General features: G+C 36.8%; 1 protein-coding gene across 7 annotated transcripts in view; it reads right to left on the bottom strand.

The window, feature by feature from the left end:
* USP37 (ubiquitin specific peptidase 37) overlaps positions 1-18,806 on the bottom strand; it is a 92,665-nt gene that overhangs the window by 37,742 nt on the left and 36,117 nt on the right. For all 7 annotated transcript variants that reach the window (XM_068544457.1, XM_068544462.1, XM_068544463.1 and 4 more), the window contains 4 exons: positions 14,434-14,595; positions 9,638-9,769; positions 9,350-9,473; positions 3,163-3,353 (listed from right to left, as the gene is read on the bottom strand). In XM_068544457.1, coding sequence (XP_068400558.1) covers positions 3,163-3,353; positions 9,350-9,473; positions 9,638-9,769; positions 14,434-14,595 — 609 coding nt within the window. The remainder of the gene's footprint in view (positions 1-3,162; positions 3,354-9,349; positions 9,474-9,637; positions 9,770-14,433; positions 14,596-18,806) is intronic.

The raw sequence follows: 18,806 nt of genomic DNA, 5'->3' as shown, positions 1-18,806 counted from the left end.
TTCAGCTTTTATTTTAAGGGTTATGAGCAGAGGGCCGACATGAACTAATGTCCATTTTAAATGGATCACTTTGGCTAATGTGTTTAAAATAGACTACAGAGAGACAAGGGCAGAAACACAGTGATCAGTCAGAAGGTATTGCAACAATCCAGGCAGAGATGATGGTGGTTTGGACCACAGTGGTGTCAGTGGAGGTAGTAAAAAGAGGTCAGATTCTGGCTGTATTTTGAAGGAAAAGCTCAAAGAGTTTGCTGACATATGGGATGTAGGGGTGCAAGAGAAAGAAAAGAAAAGTTAAGAAATACACCACACTGTTGTACTGATAAACTCTAAGTACTGAACTGTCATTATTGAGATAGGGAAGACTGCAGAAGGAGGTTTTATGGGGGATTATTAAGTACTGAGTTTTAGATGTTTTAAGTTCTTTAAATGTAGAATTCATACAAATTCCTCATATTCAAGAATATATTACTAATATATTGAAATGGCTTATAATCATTGAAAACCAGTCAACCTAAACTATAACAGTTTACAAAAATTAAGTACATTTGGCAAACAGGTCAAACTAACTTACACAGCCAGATGGGACAGAGGCTAAACATGGAAAATTACAATTCTGGGATAAGGTGTATAGAATCTTCCTTCAGCCAGAAACTATTTTATCTTTAAAGAGTTGTCTTAAAGAAAATGACTAATAAAGCAACTAAGGCAAGGCCTTCGAGGAGGTAGTTGTACTGCTGCTGCAGCCCCAGAGAACCTTGTTACCTCCAGGACTTGCCAACTCTTGGGCCACTGTTCAGTCTGGATGCCTGGCATTCAGCCTCATGCCTACACACTGTGAGCCATATCACTTCATGCACTGGTACACACACCTCAACTGCACACCCAATATCTGGGTGCTGCATAACTGGAATGGTTGACTGATGCTGTTGGCCCAGTGAAGCAGGCATTACTTTGACATAGCTTTCTTCCTGTGATGCCTGTGGCCATTTCTACCACAGGCAACAGAAATTTTCCTATCAAAAGAAACTTGGTTGACACCCCACAGTTAAATGAAATATTAACAGTGACAAACTGTTTCTCTCTCTGACTTGAACAAATTTTGTTTGGAAAGTGCATTAGAAGAAAGGGAAAGATGGCTATCATACTATGGGCTCTCTAGCTTTTGCAAGATTATGAACTGTATTTATAAGACCCAGACCTTTTCTTTAAAAAATAATTTATCCACTAGGGGGAAAAAAAAAGACTGAAGAAATCATGAAGATAAAAAATGTCACAGACTAATGATGCAAAACTACTGTCTTTGTAGTGTCCATGTAAATGTTCAAAATTCTAGTAAAAAATACTAGTGTCATAGCTAGAAGAGACCTCAGTGAACACTATCATTTTGAGCAGCCTAAGAAAAATAAATAAAGGGGACTTCCCTGGTGGTGCAGTGGTTAAGAATCTGCCTGCCAATACAGGGGACATGGGTTCGATCCCTGGTCCAGGAGGATCCCACATGCCAGGGGCAACTAAGCCCGTGTGCCACAACTACTGAGCCTGTGCTCTAGAGCCCACGAGCCACAACTACTGAGCCCATGTGCCACAACTACTTAGTGAAGCCGGTGCACCTAGAGCCCATGCTCTGCAACAAGAGAAGCCACCGCAATGAGAAGCCCGCGCACTGCAAGGAAGAGTAGCCCACGCTTGCTGCAACTAGAGAAAGCCTGCGCACAGCAATGAAGACCCGATGCAGCCAAAAAATAAATAAAAATTAAAGAAAAAAGAAAAATAAATAAATATGAAAGACAGAGAATGAAGAGCCAACATATGGCTGTTGAGTATTCCTAAAGAAAATCCCAGAACAAATGGAAGAGAAGCAGTGTCTAGAGAATAGTTTTTCTGAGCTGAAAAAAATCCCAAATCTTCAGATGAAAAAGCCCCATCATGTTAAACGCAAAATTAATGAAAAAGTGTCAATACCTAGATGTAAATTAGTGAAACTCTGAATTTCAAAAATTAAGAATATCACAGATTTTCAGGAAGAAAAAGATTATCAACAAAATCAGACTTCTCCTAAGTGTCAGAGTAACAGGATATGATGGGACAGTATATGTAGTATGTTGAGGGGGAAGGCTGTGTCTGACTTAATAATCCTGTATTAAGTCATGTGTGAAAGCCACAGAAATTAATTCTCATTTATATGTGGACTCTGAAGAATTCCACTCTCTGAAAAAAAATGTATTCATGTACTACTGATAACTGGAAGATTAATCAAAATAGAACCTTTTAATGTGAAGTACCTGGTAGAGAGTCCTGATAATGAGGATGGAAATTAATTAAATGTAGAAGGTAAGTCTCCATAGTTAATGTAAACATGGTTAAAAAGCATTGCAAAAATTAAAAATAATTCACATTTTAATGTATCTTGTAAAAAAAAACCCCAAAACCCATTTTTTATAAAAACAATTTGGTTCAACAAAATAAGCAACTAATAGGAGGGAGTCTTTTCAGGGAAAAAGAAAAGACGAGGGCTTCCCTGGTGGCGCAGTAGTTAAGAATCTGCCTGCCAATGCAGGGGACATGGGTTTGAGCCCTGATCCAGGAAGATCCCACACGCTGCGGAGCAACTAAGCCGGTGCGCCGCAACTACTGAGCCTGCGCTCTAAAGCCTGCAAGCCACAACTACTGAAGTCCGCACGCCTAGAGCCTGTGCTCCGCAACAAGAGAAGCCACCGTAGTGAGAAACCTGAGCACCACGATGAAGAGCAGTCCCTGCTTGCCACAATTAGAGAAAGCCCGTGAGCAACAACAAAGATCCAACTCAACCAAAAATAAATAAATAAATAAATAAATAAATAATAATAAAAAAACGATGAACAAGTATTCTCAAAGAGCTTGATTTTCCACACAGTGATTAAAAGGAAAAAAACCACACACACTCAAAAGGCAGAGCAAAATTAACCATTTAGTCAGCACTAAAGCATTTGACAAACTAAGTTCACTTTAGTTCTCACCCCACCAAGCATTCTTATAGATGATAAAGACACTGAACAAAGATATTTATATTCATGTTTCCCCATGACACAGGAATGAAGATAAGAATTAAAACCTAGAAGAGTTTCAGTCACTTGCTGTAAAGAATTAAAAGGGAAAAGAGTTCTCTTAGAGACTACTTACGCTTTACAGATGATGGAGTGCTGAACTTCAAACTCCAAATTAGTAATAACAGGGCAAGTGTATACTCTAGTAGCTGAAATATCTGGTGAATTTTCTTCTCCAGGAACAGGTTCAGTCTTCCAAGTTTTATTTAATTTTTCCATATCCTCTTTCAGCTGGTCTAAGCACTGACTTAAAAATTCATGAGCGTCCTAAGAAGGCATAATATCCTTAATCAGGTCAAAACATTTCTTGTCACAACAACAGCTTATTAACATTGTGATCTATACGAGTAAAGCCCTTGCAAGTCAATAACACGTGTGGAAAAAGGCCAGATTTACTCTAATGATTTTGCAGTACATATTTTGTGAAAACAAAACAAAACAACAAATGACATATTTTATATTCCTAAGCTAGATTAGCATGACTAATAAATGAATCACTCCTTCATTTGTTTTTTAAAAATAGAGTGATTTTTCTAAAATAGCCTTTGTAGCTAAAATACTCCAAGGTCCTACACTGGCAAACCACATCTATATTATTAAAATATGATAAAATACACAGAAGAGTCATATTGAACCTTACCAGAAGTCCTCAGGTTTTCCAACCTGTGATGAACACACATACACAAATCTCATTTTAAAATAATATTGGGCAACACGCTAAAATCATTTCAATTTTCCCTATCTCTAAGGTGTTTAAAAACAATTACACAAGCCTCTTAGATAGCTTCATCCACCAGAGCGCAGACAGCAGAAGCAAGAAGAACTACAATCCTGCAGTTTTGAACTACAAAACTACAGTTCCTGCAGTGGAACAAAAACCACATTCACAGAAGATAGACAAGATGAAAAGGCACAGGGCTATGTACCAGATGAAGGAACAAGACAAAACCCCAGAAAAACAACTAAATGAAGTGGAGATAGGCAACCTTCCAGAAAAATGGAAAAAAATTCAGAATAATGATAGTGAAGATGATCCAGGACCTCGGAAAAAGAATGGAGGCAAAGATTGAGAAGATGTAAGAAATGATTAACAAAGACCTAGAAGAATTAAAGAACAAACAAACAGAGATGACCAATACAATAACTGAAATGAAAACTACACTAGAAGGAATCAATAGCAGAATAACTGAGGCAGAAGAACGGATAACTGACCTGGAAGACAGAATGGTGGAATTCACTGCTGCGGAACAGACTAAAGAAAAAAGAATGAAAAGAAATGAAGACAGCTTAAGAGACCTCTGGGACAACATTAAACGCAACAACATTCGCATTATAGGGGTCCCAGAAGGAGAAGAGAGAGAGAAAGGACCAGAGAAAATATTTGAAGAGATTATAGTCGAAAACTTCCCTAACTTGGGAAAGGAAATAGCCACCCAATTCCAGGAAGCGCAGAGAGTCCCATACAGAATAAACCCAAGGAGAAACACGCCGAGACACATAGTAATCAAAGTGGCAAAAATTAAAGACAAAGAAAAATTATTGAAAGCAGCAAGGGAAAAACGACAAATAACATACAAGGGAACTCCCATAAGGTTAACAGCTGATTTATCAGCAGAAACTCTACAAGCCAGAAGGGAGTGGCATGATATACTTAAAGTGATGAAAGGGAAGAACCTACAACCAAGATTACTCTACCCGGCAAGGATCTCATTTAGATTCGATGGAGAAATCAAAAGCTTTACAGACAAGCAAAAGCTACGAGAATTCAGCACCAACAAACCAGCTCTACAACAAATGCTAAAGGAACTTCTCTAAGTGGGAAACACAAGAGAAGAAAAGAACCTACAAAAACAAACCCAAAACAATTAAGAAAATGGTCATAGGAACATACATATCGATAATTACCTTAAACGTGAATGGATTAAATGCCCCAACCAAAAGACATAGACTGGCTGAATGGATACAAAAACAAGACCCATATATATGCTGTCTACAAGAGACCCACTTTAGACCTAGGGACACATACAGACTGAAAGTGAGGGGATGGAAAAAGATATTCCATGCAAATGGAAATCAAAAGAAAGCTGGAGTAGCTATACTCATATCAGATAAAATAGACTTTAAAATAAAGAATGTTACAAGAGACAAGGAAGGACACTACATAATGATCCAGGGATCAATCCAAGAAGAAGATATAACAATTATAAATATATATGCACCCAACATAGGAGCACCTCAATACATAAGGCAACTGCTAACAGCTATAAATGAGGAAATCGACAGTAACACAATAATAGTGGGGGACTTTAACACCTCACTTACACCAATGGACAGATCAGCCAAAATGAAAATAAATACGGAAACAGAAGCTTTAAATGACACAATAGACCAGATAGATTTAATTGATATTTATAGGACATTCCAACCGAAAACAGCAGATTACACTTTCTTCTCAAGTACGCATGGAACATTCTCCAGGACAGATCACATCTTGGGTCACACATCAAGCCTCAGTAAATTTTTAAAAAGTGAAATCATATCAAGCATCTTTTCTAACCACACGCTATGAGATTAGAAATCAATTACAGGGAAAAAAACGTAAACAACACAAACACATGGAGGCTAAACAATACATTACTAAATAACCAAGAGATCACTGAAAAAATCAAAGAGGAAATCAAGAAATACCTAGAGACAAATGACAATGAAAACACGACGATCCAAAACCTATGGGATGTGGCAAAAGCAGTTCTAAGAGGGAAGTTTATAGCTATACAAGCCTACCTCAAGAAACAAGAAAAATCTCAAGTAAACAATCTAACCTTACACCTAAAGGAACTAGAGAAAGAAGAACAAACAAAACCCAAAGTTAGCGAAATCATAAAGATCAGAGCAGAAATAAATGAAACAGAAACAGAAAACAATAGCAAAGATCAATAAAACTAAAAGCTGGTTCTTTGAGAAGATAAACAAAATTGATAAACCATTAGCCAAACTCATCAAGAAAAAGAGGGAGAGGACTCAAATCAATAAAATTAGAAATGAAAAAGGAGAACTTACAACAGACACCGCAGAAATACAAAGCATCCTAAGAGACTACTACAAGCAACTCTATGCCAATAAAATGGGACAACCGGGAAGAAATGGACAAATTCTTAGAAAGGTATAACCTTCCAAGACTGAACCAGGAAGAAATAGAAAATATGAACAGACCAATCACAAGCAATGAAATTGAAACTGTGATTAAAAATCTTCCAACAAACAAAAGTCCAGGACCAGATGCCTTCACAGGTGAATGCTATCAAACATTTAGAGAAGAGCTAACACCCATCCTCCTCAAACTCTTCCAAAACACTGCAGAGGAAGGAACACTCCCAAACTCATTCTATGAGCCCACCATCACCCTGATATCAAAACCAGACAAAGATACTACAAAAAAAAGAAAATTGCAGACCAGTATCACTGATGAATATAGATGCAAAAATCCTCAACAAAATACCAGCAAACAGAATCCAACAACACATTAAAAGGATCATACACCATGATCAAGTGGGATTTATCCCAGGGATGCAAGGATTCTTCAATATACGCAAATCAATCAATGTGATACAGCATATTAACAAATTGAAGAAGAAAAACCATATGATCATCTCAATAGATGCAGAAAAAGCTTTCGACAAAATTCAACACCCATTTATGATAAAAACTCTCCAGAAAGTGGGCATAGAGGGAAACTACCTCAACATAATAAAGGCCAAATATGACAAACCCACAGCAAACATCATTCTCAATGGTGAAAAACTGAAAGCATTTCCTCTAAGATCAGGAACAAGACAAGGATGTCCACTCTCACCACTATTACTCAACATAGTTTTGGAAGTCCTAGCCACGGCAATCAGAGAAGAAAAAGAAATAAAAGGAATACAAATTGGAAAAGAAGAAGTAAAACTGTCACTGTTTGCAGATGACATGATACTATATTTAGAGAATCCTAAAGATGCCACCAGAAAACTACTAGAGCTAATCAGTGAATTTGGTAAAGCTGCAGGATACAAAATTAATGTACAGAAATCTCTTGCATTCCTATACACTAATGATGAAAAATCTGAAAGAGAAATTAAGGAAACACTCCCATTTACCACTGCAACAAAAAGAATAAAATACCTAGGAATAGGGCTTCCCTGGTGGTGCAGTGGTTGAGAATCTGCCTGCCAATGCAGGGGTCACGGGTTCGAGCCCTGGTCCGGGAAGATCCCACATGTGGCAGAGCAACTAAGCCCGTGCGCCACAACTACTGAGCCTGTGCTCTAGAGCCTGTGAGCCACAACTACTGAGCCCGCAGGCTGCAACTACTGAAGCCCATGTGCCTAGAGCCCGTGCTCCACAACGAGAGAAGCCACTGCAATAAGAAGCGCGCACACTGCAACGAAGACCCAACACAGCCAAAAATAAATAAATAAAATAAATAAATTAAAAAAAAAAAAACAAAAAACCTACGAATAGACCTACCTAGGGAGACAAAAGATCTGTATGTAGAAAAGTATAAGACACTGATGAAAGAAATTAAAGATGATACCAACAGATGGAGAGATATACCATGTTCTTGGATCAGAAGAATCAATATTGTGAAAATGACTATACTACCCAAAGCAATCTACAGATTCAATGCAATCCCTATCAAATTACCAATGGCATTTTTTACAGAACTAGAACAAAAAATCTTAAAATTTGTATGGAGACACAAAAGACCCTGAATAGCCAAAGCAGTCTTGAGGGAAAAATACGTAGCTGGAGGAATCAGACTCCCTGACTTCAGACTATACTACAAAGCTACAGTATCAACACAATATAGTACTGGCACAAAACAAAAATATAGATCAATGGAACAAGATAGAAATCCCAGAGATAAACCCCCGCACCTATGGTCAACTTATTTATGACAAAGGAGGCAAGGATATACAATGGAGAAAAGACAGTCTCTTCAATAAGTGGTGCTGGGAAAACTGGACAGCTATATGTAAAAGAATGAAATTAGAACACTCCCTAACACCATACACAAAAGTAAACTCAAAATGGATTAGAGACCTAAATGTAAGACCGGACACTATAAAACTCTTAGAGGAAAACATAGGAAGAACACTCTTCGACATAAATCACAGCAAGATCTTTTTTGATCCACCTCCTAGAGAAATGGAAATAAAAACAAAAATAAACAAATGGGACCTAATGAAACTTCAAAGCTCTTGCACAGCAAAGGAAACCATAAACGAAGACGAAAAGACAACCCTCAGAATGGGAGAAAATATTTGCAAACGAATCAACGGACAAAGGATTAATCTCCAAAATATATCAACAGCTCACGCAGCTCAATATTAAAAAAACAAACAACCCAATCCAAAAATGGGCAGAAGACCTAAAGAGACATTTCTCCAAAGAAGACATACAGATGGCCAAGAAGCACATGAAAAGCTGCTCATATCACTAATTATTAGAGAAATGCAAATCAAAATTACAGTGAGGTATCATCTCACACCAGTTAGAATGGGCAGCATCAGAAAATCTACAAACAACAAATGCTGGAGAGGGTGTGGAGAAAAGGGAACCCTCTTGCACTGTTGGTGGGAATGTAAAGTGATACAGCCACTATGGAGAACAGTATGGAGGTTCCTTAAAAAACTAAAAATAGAATTACCATATGACCCAGCAATCCCATCACTGGGCATATACCCAGAGAAAACCATAACTGAAAACGACACATGCACCCCAATGTTCATTGCAGCACTATTTACAAAGCCAGGTCATGGAAGCAACCTAAATGCCCATCGACAGACGAATGGATAAAGAAGATGCGGTACATATATACAATGGAATATTACTCAGCCATAAAAAGGAATGAAATTGGGTCATTTGTAGAGACGTGGATGGACCTAGAGACTGTCATATAGAGTGAAGTAAGTCAGAAAGAGAAAAACAAATATCGTATATTAACGCATATATGTGGAACCTAGAAAAATGGTACAGATGAACCGGTTTGCAGGGCAGAAATAGAGACACAGATGTAGAGAACAAACGTATGGACACCAAGGAGGGACAGTGGCGGGGGGTGGGGGTGGTGGTGTGATGAATTGGGAGTTTGAGATTGACGTGTATACACTGATGTATATAAAATGGATGACTAATAAGAACCTGCTGTATAAAAAAATAAATAAAATTCAAAAATTCAAAAAAAAAGAAATAAAAAAATAAAAACAATTAGTACTCACATTCTGCATATAACCAGAGAATCTCTCTGCTGTAGCTGAAATGGCATTTTTAACCTTCTTGAGTAAATCTTTCTTCGTCTCTGAATTACAGATATCTTTTTTAACAAGCAAGTGTGCAAAGCGCCTGGTAAAACAAAAGAGACAAGTTTAGCAGGTTTTACAAAACACTGGATGGTATTATATTTTAAGGACTGCTAACAATGGCACATAAAATTTTAAATGTCTAATACTCCATTATTCTATAATAAATAAGGTAAAAAGGTTACTCAGTAAGTACATAACAGTTACCTGATAAGTGCGTTGAGTGGAATTTTCTTCCATGGGATACCTTGCTTGAGCAAGTCATTTGCAAATGACTGGAGTGAAAACAGAGACTGTAAAATAGCATTCATATAGCAGGTATTTCCCAAATTGGAGAAGCTGAAAATGAAAGAAATAGTACTTTTGAAGACAAGAGCAGTTCGTTCCTGAAGTATGTTCACTTGAGCAGGGTTTCTCCACTATAGCATGCATCAGAATCATCTGGAGGGTTTGTTAAAATACATACTGCTGGGCCCCGACTCCAGAGTTTCTGATTCTGTAGGTCTGGACAGGGAAGGTGCAAAAAATGTGCACTTCTAATAGGATCCCAGTTGATGCTGATGCAGTATAACATTATTACAACTTAGTTTCATCTCAAGGAAAATTATACATTTTCAAATGAATGCTAAAAAGGACTGGGGACTTATCCAGAATATATATATGCTTAATGGGTACCGCCAAACATTATTCCAAAGTACATATTTTAAAAAAACTTGTTTGGAAATATTCTCAAACTTTCAGAAAAGTTGCACAGAATAATATTCTTTACCTAGATTCACCAATTGTTAACCCTTTTGTACTCTGTGCTTTATCATTTAACACCTCTCTCTATATACTTTTCCTGAACCATCTGAGAGTAGGCTGCATAGATCATACCCATTTAGCTCTAAATACTTCAGGGTATATTTCAAAAGAACGAGAACATTCTCTTATATAACCAGAGTACAGTTATGAGCATTATAAAATTTAATGCTAACATAATACTCTTATCTAATATACTTCCTTTAATCCAATTTTGTCAATTGACCCAATGTTTCTTCACAGCATTTTTTTCTCCCTAAGCACAAGATTCAGTCCAGGATAACATAATGCATTTAGTTTTCATGTCTCTTTAGTTTTCTTCAATCTGGAGTAATTCTTACATTTGGACTCAACTCTGTCATGTTGTTATAATTTTAGTTATCTATTTGGTGTGTTTTAGAAATATTTCTTTTGGTTTTAAGAAAGGCTTTTTTTAAAGTGGTTATATCTGTATTTGTACTTTTTTATAGTTCTCATAACCCTTGTTTTTTAAGCTTTTTTTTTACTATCTAGTCTGTCCATTTTAAATAGTACTCTTTGTGACTTCTGATACCACTTACTTTCAAAGCCCCTTCCCTGTAACCAGTGCTGCAAACAATCAAGATCCAGACCTATACTCAATATTTAGAAACTTAGTATTTGAATTTCTCTTTCTGAGAGTGATTTTTTTCTGTGCTTCATCTAAGTCTTTTACTCCTATATATTCTTTTTTCATGAAGTCTCTTAAGCCTCTTGTCCCTGACTCTCAGCATCCACAGGCTTAAAGCAGTGGGAAACAGGAACACTGCTAGAATCTGCTTTGTTTCTCCACTTAGAAAGTAGTTTAAAGGTGATGGTATTCTTTGTCTCCTAGAATGCTAAAGGTTACATGTGTTTTTCTTTGAACTCCTAATACTTTTTATGTTTTGGGGGGGATTTGTGAGGAATACTGGAATTAGGTAGCCTCCATTATCCTCTAGACTTGGCAGTTTTCTACTCGGTATTTTTGTTTATTTGTTTGTTTTTTAAGGAGTCCTTAGTCCAGGGTATTTAGCCTACTTGAAATACTGCACTCAAATTCCTGCAAGAAGTCTGAAAAAAGGAAAGCTGGGTACAGGTACTATACAGAAATTAAAGAAACACTGGAGGTAGAGAGGGAGCCTGGAGCACCAAGGGTAACTCAAGGATATCAAAGGACTCAGAAGGATATGAATGACAGAGACCAAAAGTAAACTATAAAATACATAGGAGGAGGCACTAAGAAGATGAGCCAAGTAAGATCAAGGTAGATAGAAATAAGATGTGGATGAAAAATGGTCACAAAATAGGACAGACTAATATAAAAACGTTGTCTGGTAAGGAAGCAGCAAGATAATAATTTGAGGCAGAACAATTAGAATGAAGAAGAAAGGAAATTAAGAATTAAACTGGAAGGTAAACACTTTAGAAGACAAAGCAAAAAAGAAGAGGCTCAGAGAAGAATAGTAAGTAGAGAAGAAAGTGAAATGTTTTCACTACAAGTTTTATGTTTTTTTCTGCTAAAATATGAGGCAAATAAACTACTATGGATAAACCAAACTGGCAGACACCAGTCACTCAAGTAAAAAGGTAATCCGAAAGCTGGGGAAAAACAGTAATCTGAGTGAGATTAAAAACAAACAAGCTGGTAGGTTTTGGGAAAGCAATGTGGTAAGAGTAATCAAAAATTTCAAAGTGCCTCTCTTAGTCTTAACAATTCTATTTCCAAGAATTTTTCCTATAGAAAAGTTCTAACAAATATTAAAAACACATGTATATAAAAATGTTCGTTCTAGTCTGGATTATAATTGGAAAAAAGGGGAATCTAAATGCACACTAACATGGTTAAAGGTTATGTACTAATATAAGAGGATGCCCATAATTAATGTGGGGTAGAAAAAAATCAGGGAACAGAGAAGTAATATAGCATAGTGATTAAGAATGCAAGTGAACATGGTGATCATTTTGAAATGTACAGAAATACTGAATCACTATGTTGTGCACCAGTACTAACATAGTGTTGTAGGTCACTTATACTTCAAAAACAAATAAATAAACAAACTCATAGAAGAGATCAGATTTGTGGTTACTGGACGTGGGGAGTAGGGGAAGGGGGAATTGGATGAATGTGGTGAAAAGGTACAAACTTCCAGTTATCAGATAAATAATTACTAGGACTATAATGTACAACATGATTAATATAATTAACACTGCTATATGTTATATAGGAGAGTTGTTAAGAGAGTAAATCCTAAGAGTTCTCAAGGATTCTTGAGAAAGGAAAAAATATTTTTCTAGGGAACTCTCCTACACTGTTGGTGGGAATGTAATTTGGTGCAGCCACTGTGAAAAACAGTATGGAGGTTCCTCAGAAAACTAAAAATAGAATTACCATATGATCCAGCAATCCCAATCCTGGGCATATATCCAGACAAAACTATAATTCAAAAAGATACATGAACCCCTATGTTCATAGCAGCACTATTCACAACAGGCAAGACATGGAAACAACCTAAATGTCCATCGACAGATAAATGGATAAAGAAGATGTGGTATATATATACAATGGAATATTACTCAGCCATAAAAAGGAATGAAATAATGCCATATGCAGCAACATGGATGCAACTAGATATTACCATACTAACTGAAGTAAGTCAGAAAGAGAAAGACAAATACCATATGATATCACTTATATGAGGAATCTAAAATATGACACAAATGAACCTATCTATGAAACAGAAACAGAACCACAGACATAGATAACAGACTGGTGGTTGCCAAGGGAGAGGGGGCTGGGGGGAGGGAAAGAGTGGGAGATTGGGGTTAGCAGATGTAAGCTATTATATATAGAATGGATAAACAACAAGGTCCTACTGTATAGCACAGACAACTATATTCAAGAGCCTATGATAGTATGACAGGGCTTCCCTGGTGGCGCAGTGATTAAGAATCCACCTGCCAACACAGGGAACATGGGTTCGAGCCTTGGTCCGGGAAGATCCCACATGCCGTGGAGCAACTAAGCCCGTGCGCCACAACTGCTGAGCCTGCGGCTCTAGAGCCCACAAGCCACAACTACTGAATCCGTGTGCCACAACTACTGAAGCCCGCACGCCTAGAGCCCATGCTCCACATCAAGAGAAGCCACTGCAATGAGAAGCCTGCGCACCTCAACGAAGAGTAGCCCCCCGTTTAACGCAACTAGAGAAAGCCCGCATGCAGCAACGAAGACCCAACACAGCCAAAAAAAAAAAATAGCCTATGATAAACCACCATGGAAAAGATATTAAAGAAAAACAATGTATGTATATGTATAACTGAATCACTTTGCTGTATAGCAGAAATTAACACAACATTGTAAATCAACTACACTTAAATCTAAAAAATATTTTTTTCTTTTTCTTTTGTTTTATATCTATATAAGATGATGGATATTCACTAAACTTATTGTGGTAATCATTTCATGATGTATGTAAGTCAAATCATTATGCTGTACAATTTAAACTTACACAGTGTTGTACATCAATTATATCTCAATAAAATTGGAAGGAAAAAAATGCAAGTGCAGTCCAACTGCCTAGATTTACTACTGCTGTACTACAACACCTCAAGTAAGTTAATTAACTTCTCTAATCCTCAGTTACTTCATCTATAAAAACAGAATTTTTAATATGTCTAGCTCAGAGAGCTACTGCGAAGATTTAAAGAAAAAAATTCATTTAAATGCTTAGCACAGTCTCTGGCACGTAACAAACACTTTAGATAAAGCTGCTATTATTATTATAGTTATTATACCATGGTCTCATTTTTGTGTGTTTAATAAGAATATAAGCATGAAGGGGCTGGGAAGGATATAAATAAAATTAATGTTGAAGTATCTCAGGAGATGATGTGTATGGGACTTAAGAATATGCACTTTCTGCTTTATGACAAATGTTTATATATATATATATATATAAAAATATATATAAAAATATATATATATATATATATATATATGCATATATATTTTTTCAAAGTTTGAAAATTAGAGGCCAGATAAATGGACTGAATTTTATGGATGTGATAAATCTTTAATAAGTGAGCAAATATGTGAGAACTAAAATTAATATGACTCCTTTAATCATTTTTTTATACCAAGTAAAACATACTTCAGTTGAATCACTTTATAAAAAGAAAGCAAAATAAAAGAATTTACCTACCCCTGCAGTTGCTGCTGTTGGTGAGAGGAAAGGGGCACTCTTGGTTTGTTCCAGCCAGTGTAATCCTGGTTACACCTCAGTTTTTTAACAGAAAGAGGAGCTGGCTGAGGAAGAAATCCCAAACTTCTTTTGGCAGAGGGAGTTTGGCTTGAAATATTAGTCCTATAAAAAAGAAAAAATGAAGAAGCATAACAATTTTGAACGTTACTTTTTTCCCCTAGTAGATTCAGAGAAGTCAAGGTCTAGGGGAAAAAAAATCCTAAATTTGAGGAAATATCAGTAATAATGATCACTTGGGAGAAAATTTCACAAATGTAAATCAGCAAATCTGTTGATAGGGAGCTGAAGGCATAATACTGTACCTACATAACCTATAATCAAAATAATCCAAGTTAATGGCTTGAGAAAAGCCATAAATATAGTTTTACTTCTTTATTCACTTTTATCCACTTAATGACTATCATACATTAGTTTACCTAGTCTTGAAAACATTTAGGCAGTGAACTTTTCCCACTATTAGAAATATTCTTACCCAATCTCCTTGAGAACTTACTCTAATTTATATGCTTAGCAGTGAAAATGGTAGGAGTATTTTCATTTAAAGTTTTCCTAGATAGTGACTGTTTTCCACAAAGGCTGTACCAATTTATATTTCCAGCAGTAGTGAATTTCCCTTTCTTTACATCGTCTCCATTACATTATAATCACTCTAATGAGTGAAACATGATCTCATTGTTATTTTGTTTTATATTTTCCTGATTACTACCAAAGTTGAACATATCAATCTTTTCTTTACGGTTTCAATTTCTGTGTCTTGTTTAAGAATCATTCTGTAGGGACGTCCCTGGTGGCGCAGTGGATAACAGTCCGCCTGCCAATGCAGGGAACACGGGTTCGAGTCCTGGTCTGGGAAGATCCCACATGCTGCGGAGCAACTAAGCCCGTGCACCACAACTACTGAGCCTGCGAGCCACAACTACTGAGCCCACGTGCCACAACTACTGAAGCCCGCGCGCCTAAAGCCCATGCTCCGTAACAAGAGAAGCCACCGCAATGAGAAGCCTGCGCACCGCAACGAAGAGTAGCCCCTGCTCGCCGCAACTAGAGAAAGCCCACACACAGCAACGAAGACCAACTGTGGCCAAATATAAATGAATAAATGAAAAAAAAAAAGGAATCATTCTGTAATGTAAGGTCAGAGAAATGTTTTCCTGTATTTTCTTTTAAAAGTTTAAAATCTTGTTTTCCCTCCTGCTCAGGTCTTTAATCTGTTTGGACATTTACTTTTTGCATCTTGTAAAGCAGGAATATGATTTACTTTTTTATAAGGAAAAACCAGTTGTCCCCAAACAACTTATTGTCTGCCTAGGCCATCTGTTAGCCACGATCTGGTTTTTTACTCAAAAAAAAAAAAAAAATTGTGAAATAGAATACAGAAAAGTATATAAAAATCAAATGTGTAACACTGTGGTACAGGATGCTGATAGTGAGGGAAGTTTTGTGTGTGAGGGAGGATGGGGGTATTAGGCACACTTTGCACTTTCTGTTCAATTTTGCTGTGAACCTAAAACTGCTCTAGAAAGAAAAGTTTATTAATTAAAAATCAAGTGTGGAGCTTAACAATACTTTTATAAAGCAAACACATATGTAGACAACCATTGATGTCAAAAACCTCCGAGTACCCCTTCCCAATCACAACCCCGTTCCTCTACCCTAAAAGTTATTATTAGCTTTCTATCAGTTTTATTTCTTACTATGTACTCCTACATATTGTAGTTTGGACAATGAAAGGTATATCTGTTTTCATCCTTTTGCTTTCAACCTTTCTCCATCTTTATACTGTAGTTGTCTTTTAAACAGCACATGGATTATTATTCTTCCTTTAAAATCCAGTCTTTCTCTTTAACTGAAACATTTAGTGTATTTATATTTAATGTCATTACTGATTTAGGTTAATAACTCAAAATCTTTGTCTACTAATTCTATCATATGTGTCATTTCTGAGTATTTTTTAATTTTTCTCTTCTTATGAGTTGTATTTTCCTGTTTGTTTGTAAGCTCAGTAATATTTTCTCGGATGTCAGACATTGTGAATTTTATCTTGTGGGGTGCTGTGTATTTTTTATTTCTATAAACATTCTCAAATTTTGTTCTGGGATGTAGTTAGGTTACCTGGAAACAGTTTGATCTTTTTCGATCTTGCTTTTAAGGTTTGTCATGTGGGAAAAGAGCAGCAATTCGTCTAGGGATAGTTTTTCCTCACTAATGAGGCGAGACCTTTCTTAGGCATTCAAATTGCTGCTATTAGGAACAGGAACTATGCCTGGCTTTATGTATACTCCAAGTATTATTCCCTTAGATCCTTTTGGGTGGTTCTTTCCCTGGCCTTGACTAGTTTCCTCACCTGCATATGCTGCTCAGCACTCAAAATGAATACTCAAGGGGACCCTCTGCAGATCTCTGCAATTCCTTCTCTGTGCAGCTTTCCCCTCTGGTACTCTGCTCTGTGAATTCTAGCTGCCCTTGGCCTCCCTGGACTCCTAGCTCCACTTCTTCAACTCAGGAAGAGCACAGGGCTGGCTCTGCATGGTTCCCCCTCCTTGTGTAGCAACCTGGAAACTTTCACTAGGAAGCAAGCTGAGGCAGTCATAAGCTTAATTTGTTTCCCATCTCTCAGGGATCACTGTCCTTCACTGACTCATGTCCAATGTCTCGAGATCCATTGTTTCATACAGTTTGTCCAGGTTCTTAGTTGTTTCATGAAGGAGGGTAATCTGGTCCCTGTTATTCCATCTTGGCCAGAAGTGGAAGTCATCTTTAACTTTTTAATATGTCTATGTTAACTGTGGCCTCCTCTCAAACAAAAAACGAACTTAAAATGTTTTAATTTCCCTGTACTTTCTTTTCTCCACCCCTTTATTTCTTATTGTATAATATTTTATTAATTTTTTTGTTTTTAATTCTATCATCATCATTTTATAAAAACTATCAAAATGTATTTAGATGCATAGAATAAGCCAAGCCCGGAAGAACATTAGTAACAGTAGTTGCCTCTTGAAAGAAAATGAACAAGTAGGAGTTTGGAGAGATTTATTTTTCACTGTATGCACCCTGAAACTTTTGAAGTTTCTACCATATGCCCTTATTACTTATACAAAAGAATAAATTTTAAAGGTATTTAATTTTTAAATATGCTTAACATTTTTTTTGCTCACTGATTTTTCTTACTTCTACTCCTTTTGTTCAGTTTTCTTCTTGCTAAATAAATTCTGTCTTTGCATATCTAAAAACAGCAATTTTTTAGAAGTTGTTTTCATTTGAATTTAATAAACATGTCGGTTTTTTTTTTGGCTGCACAGAGCAGCATGTGGAACTTCCCTGACCAGTGACTGAACCTGTGCCCCCTGCATTGGAAGCACGGAGTCTTTTTTTTTTAATTAATTAATTTACTTATTTTATTTTTGGCTGCCTTGAGTCTTCGCTGCTGCGTGCAGGCTTTCTCTAGTTGTGGCGAGCGGGGGCTACTCTTTGTTGTGGTGCACCGGCTTCTCATTGCGGTGGCTTCTCTTGTTGAGGAGCACGGGCTCTAGGCATGCGGGCTTCAGTAGTTGGAAGCAAGGAGTCTTAACCACTGGACCACCAGGGAAGTTCTGTCTGAATTCTTGAATTAAAATTTAGCTGGATACTGAATTCTTTGATATTATTATTACTCCAGTGTCTTCTGTTCCTATTGTTGCTAATGTCAGTTTTCCTTTTATAGATGATATTTTTCTTTCTCTTAGCTTTTAAAATTTCTTTACCCATCATCTTCTACAATGTGGATTTAAAAAAAATATATTGGCTGTTTGGCATTTGTTGAGGCATTTCAATGTGGACTGCCATCATTTTCATCCTTTCTTTCTTTGACAAATTCCTTGCCTTTATTCTCCTTAGTCTTTTTCTTTTTTTTCCAAAATGCTATTAAGACATGGAGGGTAGACCAAGGAGCCCAACATAATTCTCTTAATTTCATTTACATTTACCATCTCCTCTCTGTACTACATCCCATGATCATGCATTTTTGATGTGTTTAGTAGCTGTATCAGTATGGACCTCTAACCTGCATAGGACTTTATATCAGGGGTTCAGAATTCAGCAGATGCCAATCATTGCAATTCCCATTTTTGGGTATTTGCTCTCTGTTTAGGGAGCATCAGGCAAGCAGCATATTTATGGTTCCGAACTCAGGTAGTTATACAGAAAGTGTTGTGCCTTGGTTTACTAGCACAGAGAACAGTTCTAGATACCCAGCTTCATGTAGCTTCATATAAGAAACCAAAGTCTAGGGCTTCCCTGGTGGCGCAGTGGTTAAGAATCTGCCTGCCAATGCAGGA

This window comes from Eschrichtius robustus, chromosome 5, assembly GCF_028021215.1.
Source record: "Eschrichtius robustus isolate mEscRob2 chromosome 5, mEscRob2.pri, whole genome shotgun sequence".
NCBI classification, from domain to species: domain Eukaryota; kingdom Metazoa; phylum Chordata; class Mammalia; order Artiodactyla; family Eschrichtiidae; genus Eschrichtius; species Eschrichtius robustus.
Note: the sequence above shows the minus strand (reverse complement) of the source record. Positions and strands in the feature narration are given on the sequence as shown.